General features: G+C 38.0%; 2 protein-coding genes and 1 long non-coding RNA gene across 3 annotated transcripts; all 3 read left to right on the plus strand.

Annotated features, from left to right (window-relative positions):
* The first annotated feature begins 1,319 nt into the window (after positions 1–1,319).
* LOC113321322 (protein FAR1-RELATED SEQUENCE 5-like) lies at positions 1,320–4,214 on the plus strand. Its single transcript, XM_026569215.1, has 2 exons — positions 1,320–1,446; positions 1,740–4,214. The coding sequence occupies exon 2, from the start codon at positions 1,744–1,746 to the stop codon at positions 2,626–2,628; it is 885 nt and encodes a 294-aa protein (XP_026425000.1). The 5' UTR covers positions 1,320–1,446; positions 1,740–1,743; the 3' UTR covers positions 2,629–4,214.
* Positions 2,919–3,794, plus strand: LOC113324410 (protein FAR1-RELATED SEQUENCE 5-like). The gene has a single exon (XM_026572729.1). The coding sequence runs from the start codon at positions 2,919–2,921 to the stop codon at positions 3,792–3,794; it is 876 nt and encodes a 291-aa protein (XP_026428514.1).
* A 4,605-nt stretch (positions 4,215–8,819) lies between the features above and the next one.
* On the plus strand, positions 8,820–9,627 carry LOC113320468. Its single transcript, XR_003346118.1, has 2 exons — positions 8,820–9,085; positions 9,594–9,627. It is a non-coding gene; the product is annotated as an uncharacterized LOC113320468 (long non-coding RNA).
* The last annotated feature ends 6,881 nt before the right edge of the window (positions 9,628–16,508 follow it).

Below are 16,508 nucleotides of genomic sequence, written 5' to 3' on the forward strand. Positions count from 1 at the left end.
CACCTGGCAAAAGCTCACCTGGTTTGTCCAAACCGTGAAGAAGAAACTCAACCTCTGCACCATTGAGAGGCCCGGCTATGACATCTCCATGCACAGCTCCACTTCTCCATCTCCCCTTGCAAGCTTTCTTCCAACCGTGGAAATGCATACATCTGCAACATAACCACATATGCAAGCGACGTAGAACATTCTCCCAAGCCGAGTAAATGTGCAAGTTAGAAGCAATCAAATCCATGCATATGATCTTGTCATCTTCAGAGGAGAGATGCCTGTCATAAACATGCTTCAGGAAAGAACCCTTTACATAACCCCTGCCATTAATTCCATCCTGGCAGCCATGAACTTGCTTGAAGGGGCAATGACAAAGGCTGTCGTCTAGCACAGCTTCATATTTAGAAGTATGCATCTAATTTGAAGACGTATTGTCACTCTGAAATGCTCGAACCACTTGAATTAAAACCTTGAAGTCAAATACTACAACACGATTCCAACAGATGCAGCAAAATAAACAACCATACATGACTAGTGATTCAGAATCTTCATACAGTTTCCCAAGGTGTAACCTCCTCCGCAGTCTAAAAACTTGCTTGAGGCTAGTTATACTTCACCCATAACACTGCTCTAATCAAATCAAACTGCCTCACTCTCGTGCAGTTACTGAGCAAACAATGTAATCAAGCCTGATTCGCTGAAGCTTTTCCTCGAACAGAATACGTGCAATTCAGACTAAAACTAATCCCACTCCACCAATAATTCCACAATTTAATTATTTAAGAATTAACTGCATCATTATACGTAAACATCCAAAAATATGACTAGGAAGAATTAACAAACAAGTGCTCCAACAGGGGGAATCAAACGACGTCACCCATATGCAAACAAGTGTTCACTGTTCATTATTATTTAAAAAGAAAACATTATAGCTTGTGTATGTAACAAAAGAAAACTTGCATGTGATTGGTCGAATAGAATATACTGTGGGCCAAAATATATTCTCTTCGATTTTTTGACCGAAAACTCGTATTCCCAAAAAAAAATAATTAATGGTGGGATCAGAATCAATCAGAAGCTCCGATTAACCACGTCGCTCGAAAAAATTCTGAGAGATTATCATTAGTACAAGAAAAAACTGAGGACGGATCTGCTCACACGTTTAGTCTTACGTTATCTCACTCGATGTTCTCCACCACTAGATTATAAAATATAAACGGTTCAGATATTTTAGATATTCACGTTTTTGTTCCGGGTATGATGGGTCGCCCCGTGACTTTCTCTATTTGTTTTCATTTTCTTCTCCCTCCGACATATTCTCTTCCATGGTTCCACCCACCTTCTCTTTTACAGACGTAAAAGCTATCAGTAAATGATCATACCAAAAGCAGTAAAGCAACTAGCGACTAATCGTACTAAAAGCAGCAACTTTCTTCGAAGTCTTGAAGATTAAAGGTAAAAAACGTGATCAGTTGTGAACATTGGTTAGATTTATTTTCTATATAGGGTTTGTTCATTAAGAAAATTTTATTTTCTAGGGTTTTGTTAATGATCGATTAGATTAATGATGTTTATTTATAGCTTAAGATCAATTAGTGATTAATTTAAATTATTGTTTTTAGTTTATGAAAACTATCACCCGAGTTTTAGTTTATGATTTATGTCCAATTTTGGGGTTTTTTATACCGACAAAATTAGTATCAATTTGGGGGTTTTCTACATTGACCTAAGGTGTATCTATATTACAGGAAAATGGATAATATGGTTGAAGCTAATGGAAAAACAAATTATAATGGTAAATCATCTGAAGATTCCAAACCGTTGGTGGGTATGGAATTTGCCTCTATTGAAGACGTAAAGGAATTCTACAAAGCATATGGTAGAAATAATGGATCTATGACACGGAAGAGATCATCATATGCCACTAAAAAGGGTGAAGGTGTCAGTAGAGTGGTTTTTGTATGTAGTAACGAAGGAATCCACAATAAAGATTTTGATCCCGACGAGGAAGGTAATTACAGAAAAAAGAGGAATACTTCAACAATGAGGACGGATTGTAAAGCTATGATATGTATAGCTTTCGATGGAAGATTTCAGGTATGGTATATCAATGAGTTTATAGAAGAACACAATCATGTAATGGTTTCTCCTAAAAAGAGAATGCTCATGAGGTCAAACAAGCATATGCCCCATGAAGCGAAAAGCTTAGCTGAGGCATTTAACAAAAGTAGAATCCCTGTTGGTAAAGTTGCTGCTTTATTTGGGCAAAGTGAGAGTATTGGGTTTGATACTAGAGATGTTTACAACCATTTAAGGAATGTTAGAAAATCTTTGTTGGATGTTGGAGATGCAGAAGCCCTGGTTAGCTGCTTTAGAAGAAAAACACTTGAAAATCCAAGTTTCTACTATGCATTTCAAGTTGATGACGAAGGGAGGGCAGCAAATGTATTTTGGGTGCATGCACGCTCGCGGATAGCGTATAGTCGTTTTGGAGATGCTGTCTCTTTTGATTCGACATATAAAACTAACAAATATAGTATGCCTTTTGCTCCTTTCACAGGCACTAACCATCACCGTCAATCTGTGACATTTGGTTTTGCATTGCTAGGAGATGAGACTAAGGAGACATATACCTAGTTGTTTATGAAATGGCTTGAAGTAATGGGAGGTCATCCTCCAATTTCTATACTTACAGATCAAGAAAATTTTTGGAGAGAAGCTAAGTCATGTATTTTTTAAGAAGTCCAAATTTAAACGAACCATCAAGGCAGTTACTCGCTTCAGATACACCGCTGAAGATTTTGAAACTCAATGGCAGTCAATGCAAGTAGAATTTGATTTGACAGAGAATACATGGATTAAATACTTATACGATATTCGTGAAAAATGGATACCGGTTTATAATAGAGGTACTTTTTTTTTCCGGGATGAATACGACACAAAGAAGTGAGAGTATAAATTCTTTTTTTGATCACTATGTGAACTCTAAGACATCTTTGCGGGAATTTGTGGAAAGTTGTGATCAAGCGTTAGAAAGAATGTACTTAAGAGAGCGGGAAGAAGATTACAAGTCTATCCACTTGAAGTGTATATATGTTTCTCAAGATTTGTTGGTAAGGCATGCATCTAAAGTATACACTAGAGTTATCGTTAATATAGTGCAAGTGGAATTTAACGCTTCTTTAAGGTATCGATCAAAAATACTTGAGATTGATGGTGACGAACACACTTATAGTGTGTATTGGTTAATAGATGACAAAACAGTGGAAGAATTTCCAGTGAAGATTATTGTGGTAACTCAAAAGGGTACATGTGGCTGCCAAAAATTTGAGTTTGTTGGAATACCATGTAAACATTTGCACCATATCTTGGTTCTTCGCCTCTATGTGACAGAAATTCCCCAATGTTTTATAATGGAAAGGTGGACTAAATATGCAAACAAATGTGCAGTTTTGGGTTCAAATCAGTCAGTCATCAAAGATGATAAAGCTGGGATTGAAGCCATGCGAATCAGTCATTATTGCCGAGTATCAACTGAACTAGCCTACATGTTTGGTAAATCAGAACAGGCGTATGCTGTGGCAATGGATTTTCATAATCAAGCAATGGAGAAAATTAAAGAAACTGACATACTTGAGCTTCGAAAAGAACATGGAAAGGATATGCAAGTGGAGGAATCAGAAGTTAACGACGAATTATTAGCTACCGGTTCATCATGCACTACTGTTGCAGAAATACCAAATGCAATTTCATTTGATGATACCCTTCCTAATATGATTATGGGTGATCCTCGCATCTCGTAAACAAAAGGCAGAAATCCTGGTACGGGAAAGGGAAATGCACCGAGCGATTCTCGCTTCAAGAGTGGTACAGAAATCTCCAAGGAAGGAAAGAAGCCGAGAATGTGCAAATATTGCACACTAACAGGCCACGACTCCCGTAACTGTGAGAAGAAAAAAGCTGATCAGTTACGTGCCAAAACTCAAATGGAGCTATTGTGGCTGCATCAAATTGCTTATAAGAAGTGAAGATGGGAACTTTTTGGTTGGCTCTTTTGGTGTTTTTTTTTTGTTTTTGTAAAATGTACGACAACATGATGTTGGTTTTTCATGTGATTATCACTAAGCAGTAAACAATTGCTTTTTTTTGCTTAAACTTAGCTTTGTCTGCCTGTACGCTTGAATTATTTTACAGCTTTTAAGTGTTTTGATGCAACTTCGTAGTCAAAAATTCTTTTACCATTGAAACTCTTAAAATCACTTCTATCTCATCAATTCATCACTGATTTCTACGGAAACTGTTCACTTCTTCTTCCCTAAAATCTCGTCCAAAAACTGTCTAAATTCCAAAACCACTTATACCCGAGATCCTTAACAGGTATAACATCTAAAAAAACTCATAATCCTCCACAAACAGACCACAAATTATTATTACCCCAAAGAATTTATCTTATATACAATTTGCTTTTTGCTGATTAAAAAAAAATGCTTTTCCTGCCACAAGTTCCTGATACAAAAAATGAACGATCATGTTTTTAACCTCTAAAGATTATGTTCTTCTAAGAAAGTGATTTCAGGATGCTAATTACAGATTTTGTTTCTGTTTATGTGAAAGAGAAGGTGGGAGTCAGAAGATATCTCGGAGAGAGAATAAAATGAAAAAAAAATAGAATAAAGAAAAAGTCACGGGCAACCCATCATATACCCGAAACAAAGTGCGAGTATCTAAAATATCAAGACCGTTCACATTTGAATATCTGACGGTGGACAACGTCGAGTGAGATAACGTGAGATGAAGCATGTGAGTATCTAAAATATCAAGACCGTTCACATTTGAATATCTGACGGTGGACAACGTCGAGTGAGATAACGTGAGATGAAGCATGTGACCAGTTCCGTCCTCAACAAAGCTAGGCTAAGTTTGCCCATGTTAGTGGTGGTCAGGATTTGTTCAGACAAAGATAAATCAAAGGTTGTTATTTTTTAGACCACCCCTTACATCTCGCACGTGTGGCATTCATGACCACACCTTAACGTGACACATTGGCTCAAAAAGATAAATCAATGGCCGTGGTTCTCTATACCACACCTTACTACTCGCACGTGTGGCGTAGATATGAGGTTTATGAGTTCAAGAATTAAGTATTATCAGTTTTTATTCACGATGAAATCACTTCTCTGAAAAACCTCAGAAGAGGATGAACAGAAAAAAGGAGTCGCCCAACTCAGAGCAATTTCCGTTACGCTTAATTCTCCCAACCAAATATGCAAGTTTTTCAGTTCTGTGTGGCTTCATGTTCATCTTCTTTTATAACTGTAAGTGGCTAAGCTTTCCTGTCCAGATTTGTTCTCACTCTTGGATTTGGGAATAGTTTCTTGGAGAGTTATGTTCTCCATGATTCAACTTTATATCAAAACTCATAATATCTTTTGGGAATTACAATAATTAAGTCGGAGATCATTCTCCTCATTCTAAATACGGTAACAAGATAATATTTATTCTATTACACCCCCTTAGTCTGAGCGGGAGAGGAGCAAACGCTAAGACTAGACCGAAAACGAACAAATAGCTGACGAGGAAGTCCCTTGGTGAAGATGTCAGCATACTGGTTTTCAGAAGGGACGTGAAGAACATGAATGTCACCAATACGAACGCGTTCACGTACAAAGTGTATATCAATTTCCACATGCTTGGTGCGCTGATGTTGAACAGGGTCTCCAGACATATAAATCGCACTCACATTATCACAATATACGATAGTAGCACGTCGTAGAGGAATATGAATCTCTAGAAGGAGGTTGCGAAGCCATGTAGTTTCAGCGACAACATTTGCTACCCCCCGGTATTCAGCTTCAGCACTGGATCGAGAAACTGTTGCCTGACGTTTAGATGACCAGGAGACGAGGTTGTCACCAAGAAAGACACAGTAACCCGAAGTCGATCGGCGAGAATCTGGACATCCCGCCCAATCAGCATCAGAGTATGCCGTTAATCCAGAAGTAGTTGAGACCGAGATAAATAAACCATGATGAATTGTGCCCTGAAGATAGCGAATGATCCTCTTAAGGGCTTGCATGTGAGGCTCTCTGGGTTCGTGCATGAATAAGCATACCTGTTGAACCGCATATGAGATGTCTGGCCTGGTGAATGTGAGGTACTGTAAAGCTCCAGCTAGGCTTCTGTATAGAGTAGGATCCTTAAGTGCAGGACCTGAAGTAGCACTGAGTTTGGAGTTGGTGTCGACCGGAGTAGCAACTGGGTTACATTGTGTCATGGAGGCACGAGCAATGATGTCTTTAGCATATAAGGACTGAGACAAATATAACCCTGAAGATGATCGAGTGACAGTGATACCCAGAAAATGATGTAGCGGTCCAAGGTCAGACATGGCAAATTCCCGTTTCATCAAATCAATGAAGCGGTGTAGAAGGCTATTGTTCGAGGCAGTCAAAACAATATCATCTACATATAACAGTAAGTATGCTGTATTCGAGCCGGATTTATAAACAAAGAGAGATGGATCACACACACTACCACGAAAACCACAATTAGTAATAAACTTGGCAAACCTCTGAAACCACGCCCTAGGGGCCTGTTTGAGACCATATAGCGATCTGCGTAGTCGACATACGTAATCAGGATGATCAGGATCCACAAATGCCGGAGGCTGATGCATATAAACTGTCTCGGTCAGATCACCATGAAGAAAAGCATTCTTAACATCTAGTTGATGAATTGGCCAAGACCTCGAAGTAGCAATGGTAAGAACAGTACGAATAGTAGCAGGTTTAACAACCGGACTAAACGTTTCAAAACAATCAACCCCAACCTGCTGAGATTTACCATTAGCAACAAGACGATCCTTGTGTCGCTGCAAAGAACCATCGGCATTATATTTGTGACGAAATAGCCACATGGAACGAATAACATGAGCATCACGTGGTCGTGGTACAAGTTCCCACGTATTAGTTTTCAACATAGCATTGTACTCATCTTTCATGGCGGCGTTCCAATTTATATCCCTAAGAGCAACCAAGTGAAAGCGAGGAATTGGAGAGATATGTCGTAAAGTTTGGACATGGATATTGAGACGGTGGAGTGGTTTGTGAATGCCACGTGAAGTTCGAGTCACATGGCGTGAAGGAGCATGAGGGGAACGGAGAGAGTCAGTGGTGAGCGGAGGGGTAGTTGTGGGCATATTTTCATTTGCAGTGGAGGGAGCAGTTGTATGGGAAGTAGTAGCAGGTGGAGGGGCAGTAGTGGTTGTACAATGATATCCCTTCCTTCTCGCACTAAGTTTTTAATGATATCGGGAACAACAAGAGTATTTTTGAGCTGAAGAGTGCGAGAAGGAAGGGATATAAGCTTGGTACCACAAGCCGTAACCGGAATGCTATTTCCATTGCCAACTAAGATGGATCGTACATTACTAGAATTGAAAACGTTATGTAAATTACCTGAATCCGCGGTAAGATGCGAGGTGGCCCCGGTGTCCATGTAGAAGGCATCATCAGGTTCGTGAAGATGCATGGAGCTATATGCTTCGGCAATGTCCGTGGGTTGCAATGTCTCAGTTGTAGGAGCAATGTATGCTTGGCCACGTCCACTGCTAGGGGAACGACGACGTGGATTGTTGCGGAAGCTGGTACTAGGTGGTCTGTGTTGATACGCGAATGACTGCCAGGGAGACTGAGTCGGGTAGGGGCAGGGAGGTACGGACCAAAACGGAGGCCAGTACGACGGGTATGCTGGAGCTGGAGTCGGCAGCAAAGGTGGGCTTGGACGGGGCCCAGTTGGAGTCGGCAGCAAAGGTGGGATCGCACTGGAAGTCGTTGATGGGCTTGGTCCTCGTCGATCACCATTCTGGGGTTTTTGTCGGCGTCTGTGAGAAGACTGATGGGATCGGGAGCTGGTTATGTCCATGGGAGAAGCAGCAGCAGCGAGGGCAGTTGGAGCAGGTGCGATGGAATACTGCGCGCGTCTGATTTCTTCAGTACGGAGTTGGGATCGTGCAGCATCAAAAGTAGGCATGGATTGTTGTATAAAAGAGGCTACGGTATTGTATTCCTCCGGAAGACCATTCACCAATTGGATTACGAGGCGTTTATCATTCATAGGAAAATCAAGATCATGTAACCGATCGGACAGAGATTTGAGCTTGTCACAATAATCATCAACACTAGCACAATCAGAAAATTTAAGGTTTACAAACTTACTTTCAAGATTTGCAGCACGACTGCCTTTGTTGTCTTGAAAAAGCGTTTGAAGGTGATCCCAAATCGCCTTTGCAGTTTTTCCTTTCTTTAGAATGGTGAGCATTAAATCCTTGGTCATGGTAGCGAAAATCCATTGACGGCAGAGGGCATCCAACTGTTTTTCAGTACCGGCATCAACATCAGTAGGTCTTTGCGATCCATCAATTAGGAAGAGTAATCGATGCGCTTGAAGATGAAGTTCAAATTGAAAAACCCATGACGGATATTCATCCTGTTTGATATCAAGGATAACAGGGATAACGGTTTTGATGTTTGTGACGGCAAAAGCCGGGTGAAGGAATTTCTTTTCTCCTACCATTGGGTGAGGTTTTTAGAAGAGGAATCGATGGTTGGCTGATACCATCTTGGATTTGGGAATAGTTTCCCTGGAGAGTTATGTTCTCTAGGATTCAACTTTATATCAAAACTCATAATATCTTTTGGGAATTACAATAATTAAGTCGGAGATCATTCTCCTTATTCTAAATACGGTAACAAGATAATATTTATTCTATTACTCACGGTACATAAATCTACGGCTAAGGTGAATCCTACAAATCTGACTGAAACATGCATCAATTCAGCTTTTCGTTTAAGTTTCCAACCACGATAGGGAACAAAGAAAAATTAGGAAATGCTCATTGTATTGAACCCAGTCAGTGATCTGATTTGAAGATTGGTTTCTCAGCTGACCCATATCGTTGTTGCTAGAATTAGAAGGAGAATACGAAGCGCGCTCTTCCAGGGATTAATACAAGGAAGAAGTAGAGCTAGCTAGGGTTGGATAAAGTGGAAAATCTGAATTTCACTGGAATTCGAGATGAGTATATTTTCTTTGGGTAAGTTGTTGATTTGCTATACAAACTCTTCTATTTTAAGTTATCTTAAGTTTGATTTTTACTTAGGGTTCTGGAACTGTTGTACTCCTCCCTCAAACTCTCTGAAACCCTCTATTTCTTCATCTAGGAAGATGCAAATGAGTTTTAAATCAATTTCCTATGCTCAAACTTCTCCAATTAACTTTACAAAAAATCCAGGTTCACTGATGTGCATTATTTATTCTCCCGCAATCTTCTCTATTAGGAACAACTCCAGTATATCATTGGTTAATAATTTATTTTCTGTTTTATTTCTCGAGAAGAGAGTGAGATTCTGAAGCATCAACAGAAGTAGCTTCATTGTCCCGTTCGAGTAAAAGCAAATTATATGAAGACAATAATACCAGTAGACCTCCTAATTCCATCAAAACCCTAAATTTAATTTATTTTATTCTTTCTATTTCTAAGTTTTATCGGCATTTGAGGGTGTTGATTGTGTTTGGCGCCTTACTTTTTTATATTGTGTCAGGTACAGGAGAAGAAATCAGGATTCCAAAAAAAAACGAACAAGGAAGATTAAGTGGTAGAGGCACAGGAAGAGGAAGTGGTGGCTCCATAGAAGGGGATTGATTGTAAGGTTGTGGCATTAGAGTGAGCAAAGTGACGGAGCCAGATAATCGGTAGTTTGTAATGAACATCTTAATGCTATTGATAATGCTGAAGTGAAAACATACAAGGTGAATACAACGGATTTATTCGTAATAATTTTGATTTGGGACAATATTTTTGATCCGTGCTATAGTTGGAAGACATTCATGCTTCACTGTTCTACTTTTTAGAGTTTATTTGAAATTGTGGTGTTTGTCTGTAGATGCAGTATATTGAATAATGAGCCATAGGTTTGATTAGTGCCAACTTTTGTAGTGTCGTTGTAATTAGGATATCATCGGCTTTGACAGATGACATAAAGCATCTCATGCTATTTGAATCTTTTGGTGGTAGTCCTAAGTCAGAACTAGGTGTCAACGAGCCTTCAAACATAAGGTACGCTAATGCGTTTGTATAAGAAAAAAGGAAACATAGACGTTAGCCTGAGCAGCCAAAGTTCACTAATAAGATTTTGATGAACCATATATTGAAGGTGTTTGTTGAGTGACTCGATCAGTTTTTGAGAATTTGTTTTTATTGTTGAGATTGCAAGAATGAAGAATTTGAGTACAGTTGCATTCAGTTGCATATGACTTTTCTGTCTAATTTTTTGAAAGTAATAAAATTCTGGAAAATCTGAAGTTTTTGATCGAAAAAGGTTAGACATTTTGTTGAAAAAAAAATCTAAAATTTGCATCTTGGTAATTTGATATTTTTGTGACGTTTTTTTCTTTTAGCATTTCAAGTTGAGGAATGTATTTACTGGGTCTTATTAAGGTGGGATTTTATGCATTCTTTAGATGCAATTTTCATGGATCTATTCATAATTTTCTGTATAAGATCAAAGAATTGAAAAGCTACCCTATATATGCTCTACTCTTCTTAGTTTAGTTTTCTGGCTTATCTCCCCCCTTTTCAATGCGAATAACCCATACTCCAAAACACTAACCTTTTTTTGTTGCTCGCGAATTTTTCGTCTGCGCACGAATTTTTGGTACGTCGCACGTATTATTCATTTTCCCGGTTTTTTCATAAATCGCCGTTGGATTATGTCCAACTCCAACTTCTGCCGTAAGATCCTACGAAACTACGAATTTACGGAAACACCAACTATGTCCAACTCCAATTTCTGCCGTAAGATCCTACGAAACTACGAATTTACGGAAACACCAACTATACGTAAACAGAAACAATCTGCTTTCTTTTCGTTCTCTTCGATAATTCCTCTCCCTAACTCTCTCTTTTCCTCCCTAAACAACAAAATATCTCATCGCATGAATCTTCAACTAGGTTCGAATAAACAATGACGGAGATGAAGAACTCAGTCCACCGTTTCTCTCCTCTTTGATCAGGTATGCACATTTCCTAAAACTAAAATCGGTGATTACTGTATTCTGTAGTTCTAAGGTTCTATCAATTTAGGGTTTTCATTCAATTTATATTCATCAGTGGTTTTGAATGGTTTGTTATTCAATAATCACGTCAATTGATATATAAATGTAGCTTTTTCATCGTATTGGTTTATGAAATTAGTTGAACAGAGGTTGTGCAGCTACGTCCAAAATTTTTAAATTCACTGGATGTCCTGAATTCTTTCTTATTCGATGCTAATGAGGACTTAGTTTTGTTCATAATTTGGAATTTGATTACTATATAAGTGTTTTGGTTCATATATGAGATTCAATTGGCTGTAGTAAGTAAACAATAGGTGATTTTTCACAGCATCTTCTTTAAAGCTGACTTAGACTGTTGACATGAGATGAGGCTATAATCAATTAAAGTGATGTTATTTTGAGGTTATAGACTCTTTTTTATGCCAACTTTAACTGATGTTTGTATGGCCTGACTACTCTTATTTTCTTCCAAAAACTTCTTCACATTCTTGAGATATAAAGTGCAACCTTTCTGTTAGATCATTGCTCGGTTGAACCCACCAAGCGTTGATATGTCAAGTTTGGTTGTCATATTTTAGTGAATCAAAACTCATGTTAAGAGTCGCTTAATTATGTACTAGAGTTAAACTTCGTATAGGTTAGCTTGAAAGTATTAGGATATGAGACATTACAAGTATTGCGAAGTCTTGAAGATGTGAAGAAGCAAGGAGCTACAATGACAACAATCATCCTTCCATTTGAGGTTAGTGATATTTGACTTGAATTGACATATCTTTCAAGTCGTGCATATTGAAAACATAACTGCGAAGAATATTTGAACTCTAGATAGACATAGTATTAAGGAATACAATACAAAGTTTATTGCTTAACCATCAAACTTTGTAGATAAGACATCGCCATAATCATTTGAATGATATTGTGATTATGTATGGGTATAAGGTGAGGATTTCATCCCAGGGAACAATGTTTACATGTGTTCTAAGGAAGTAAGTTCATAAACTTGTTTGTGGACCGAAAAGGAAATTGCCGGGAGTTATTGGTTTTGTTATTCATTGCATATCTTATAAACAACCAATATGTGTGATAGAGTATAACCGCTCACAACTTGTTGTGTTCTTGGTAGAACTATTCACAAAGTCCTGACTTTTGTATTGGTATAACTTTTATTAGTGAAACCAATCTTAAGTAATCACCTGGTATGATCGGATTATATGTGCCTTGGGGAAAGGGAACCGATTTTTGTTGGGGGTAGGGAACCGATCCTAGTGGGGAAAGGGAACCGAACCTAAGGGGTGCAATGCAATAGGGAACCGATCCTTGTATGGGGTGCATCAAGGTTTATGGCAGAAAGGGGAACCGATCCTATGGACATGTGCAACACATATGAGTTTAATACCATATATATGTGGGGAACCGATCCTAGTACCTAGTCAACCGAATCTTTGGGAAGCTAATGTGACTATGCGTAGAACTCACATGGAGGTAGAACCGAAACTTGTTTTGGTAGAACCGTAAACCCATGACTGTGATTGAATTTTGGTTTGATCAATCACATAGTTCTCGAAAGTCAGATGAACCAATTCTAAACTTGTTTGGAAGTGTGGAAAATCGGTTTCAAGGTTGTAAGTGTGAAAGAGAACTTACAAAGTAAAGATGTCGACAAACTTTGAACACGTGCTGTGAATGTTTATTTTTATAATTGTTCAAAGATATTCCTTAAAGGCTAATGGAAGAGAATCCCATGATCGAAACATAAGTAAGTTAAGAATCTTTTAATTAAGGTTATTAGTTTAACTTTGTAGGGAAATTATGGAATTAGTAATGTGCATTTACTAATTAGATTTTCCAAGAGATTTCGATTGTATTTTTGGACAGAGCATTTCCAGGAATTATGAAAACCGAATCAGTGCATTTATGAGTATCTTGAGAATATTTTCGGTTTTGGAAATTCCTTGGTGTCCAAACTTTCTTGTCTATAAATACACGAAGTTTGCCTTTCTAGCAAACTAATCCTTCGTAACAACAGACCTCCTCTTTTGTCTTTGATACTGGTGTAGCCGCCTATCGGAAAGGAGAGTAATCTAATTAGGTGAATTCTCTTACGGTCGCTCATTTTAAAGTCTTCTTTGGGATTGAGAAGCTCTAGCACGACCTGTTGGTGGGAAACTAGATAATCGCGGTTTATCTTTGTTTTCGATTGATTTGATTGACTAATGGTGGTTGAAATCTGATTGCACCTAGTTTGTTTATTCTTGAGAATCTTCTCTTCTGATATAAGATTCACTCAAACTAGTTCAGAGTTTCGACATGGATCTTTAGAATGTTGTTATTTCTAAAGACAATATTGTGATAATCCATTGTTAACAGACTACGTTCTGTGCGTGATTGATCACAAGAGATTCAAGTGATTGTGTGCAGGTGTTTATCGAAGATTTAAGAAGATTTGAAGACAAAGAAGATATTGAAGATCTGACTTGGGTTTTATAATCTTTGATGTGCACAATACTTGTTTGGGAAAAGAGGATCCAATTAATAATCGGTTTATCTTGTGGTAAATTGGATTGATTAATTGAGTAGATCGGCATCAACACGATTCTTCGGATTAAAGGTGTTGTTGGCTTAATCTTAACCGATTACCTTTGGGTGATTGAACATAAGATAGATCTAGACCCGACGAATGAGCTTATGTTGAGATAAATGGAAGAGCCTTTGTCTGACTCATATCACTTGGTTGAATAGAGTTGATACCAAACAAATTTCTTGTTCCTTTACTGTTTGGAATACGAACCAAAGGGATTGTTCCAAGTACGTGACTTATTCACAAGTCGGAGGCGTGGGAATACAAACGGAACTAGGTATACTATATAGTTAGGTACTTGGTCTCAACTATACGAAGTTAGGTGTAATTTTGTGTAGCGTCTTAATCATGAGATTATTCAATTCTGGACTAGGTCCCGGGGTTTTTCTGCATTTGCGGTTTCCTCGTTAACAAAATCTTGCTGTGTCATTTACTTTTATTTTCCACATTATAATTGTTTTATTATAATTAAAGTAAATTACACAAACATTGATTCCTATTTACTTGATAAGCAATCCTATTGTGTTTGGTTAAGTCTGAACCTTTATATCAAGTAAACATACTTCGTTGTTGTACTGTCTCGATCTCGTATCCATAGACGATCACACAAAGTGTGAACCGATTAGTTGTATTATCTCGACTCAGTCCATAGACAATCACTTTCGGAGAAAGGACTTATAGGTAGGAAAAGTTTTAGCTTGAGATATATTTGAGTACCCTCGTCTTTTCACTTTCGTTTGCTATAATGTCACTACATTATCGTTATTCCTTTACGATTTTGAACACAAAGATTTATAAGGTTTCTTGAAATTTTGATAATAAGGTTTGTTGAAATTTATAGTCTTTATTTGGTTGATTTTATGTCTACAAATGAGGTAACTAGCTTGGAGAAGGTCATGATTGGTCAAAATGTGAGTGTTCTGACTACGACAATTTAAGCTTTAGTACACTCCGGTGTTGAGCATTACAATTATATTGTGCAACAGTTACGGGTTAATCCTGGCTGATTCCATTTGCAAGGAGACAAGCTTCACATTTTTCATCCCCAGGAACCCTTGGATCACGAAGCGACTGTCTATTCACTTGCCAAGTTCAAACTTTCTAGGGAGAAACAAAGGCCTTGGGCCTACAAACTGATAGCCTACTATTGGTGGACCTACTATTGGTGGACTTAACTTGGAGTGCCTAAGGTTCATCTTCCAAATTGTGAATATGTGAGCCTTAATAAATTAACTTAATTTTGTAGAAATTTGCCAACTATTTTCTCCAAACAAGGTAGGACCAAAGTAAAAGTCATCTTCTCGGAAGATTGTTCACCGAGTGCAGACTTTAATGTTGAAAAATATCTCAATAGCTCGTCAGTCGTGGTTGCGTTTCCCTCGACCTTTGACTAAGGAACTGTCGCTTACTTACGCAGCAAAGTAATTGTGCTTGCATATCATGCTAAGCAGATGGTGTAACTGGAGTGAAGGTGTAACACTTTGCGCCTTACGTGCAATGTACGTGCATTCTACTTGTCAATTTAAGTTGCTTAAGTCAATATCGTCAACTGTGTGTTTTCGCTACTTATTGCCAAATTTTGATATAAATCAGGTCCAAACGACAAGTTTTTTTTTTCCTGAGTTTTTGGATTTGTTAAGTTCTTTTGGTGTTGGTGGTGAGGTCCGAAATATGATTGAGAGATGCTAATTTGTCATATACATGTTCAAAAGAATATGACAAACTCTGAATCAACTCCTTTAAGCTTATAACAGGTATTTCTCATTTCATTTGTTTTCATTTCATTCAATCCAATAATGGCATTTTGGGGTGTTTTGAATTCAGGGTATGGAAAAGATTGGAGGCGTGCATATAAAATGTTGAGTCACCTAGATTTAGACTACCAGCTGGGAGAATAGATATGGTGGATGTGTACCATGTGAAACAATAGAAGTTCTAACGACTATTGGCCGTGTTGGTATTAATAGACGAACTATGAACCAGATGGGTGGAAACAGCAAAGGTTTCATCATAAAGTTAATGTGTTTTGACTATTTATGTCATTATGTGCAATTTTTAATTCAACTTTTGTGTTTTAGAAACTACCTACAATTTTGCCATTCGACTAATAGCAAATGGGTCACTTAATCGGTTACAGATGGTATCTCTTCCATCGAAAGTACAAAATCCGGCGGATACAAATATTAGGAAGTTAACTTTGAGCTCAGAAGTATGTTAGGGTACTGATCCTAAAATCGTCATAAACTCATGAGTAAAACTCAACTCGAAAACCGGTTGACTAGATGAGGGATCACATTGACTTAGAAATCATCTAATTAAGCCCCATCTACCAATGTGGGACTAAGGTCCCAACAAAGTAATTCTATGGTTCTCTCTGAGATAAATGCATACTAAAGGTGCGGATTCAGCGGTCCTATAACGTTATTCATCCCCTTTATTCTTTTGGATAGTTTTAGATTCTACTTAGCATATCACGCAATGTTTATTAGAACAATTGCCTGCTTTATTAGGTGGAGGGATCCGTTGACAGGCCCTCCTCTTTTATTATCTCCAAAAAAAAGGATTTCTGACCAAAGTTTATGGATTTCCACCTAGCAGAAGTTTTCATATCTTATGACATGAAGATAGTTTTTTTTTCTATATATTATTAGTAGCCCTGATTTTAAAATGTCGTGGTGTTGGTTGGTCGTGGTGATGCTTCGTACTGGTGATTATGTGTTGTTGGGAATATGGTAGTTTGTGAGTGATAAAAATGTGAGAAATTTGGGTACTGTGATTTCTTGGCATTCATATGTATATATACATATATTCATCAGGCTTCTTA

Source organism: Papaver somniferum, chromosome 11 (assembly GCF_003573695.1).
Source record: "Papaver somniferum cultivar HN1 chromosome 11, ASM357369v1, whole genome shotgun sequence".
Lineage (NCBI taxonomy): Eukaryota > Viridiplantae > Streptophyta > Magnoliopsida > Ranunculales > Papaveraceae > Papaver > Papaver somniferum.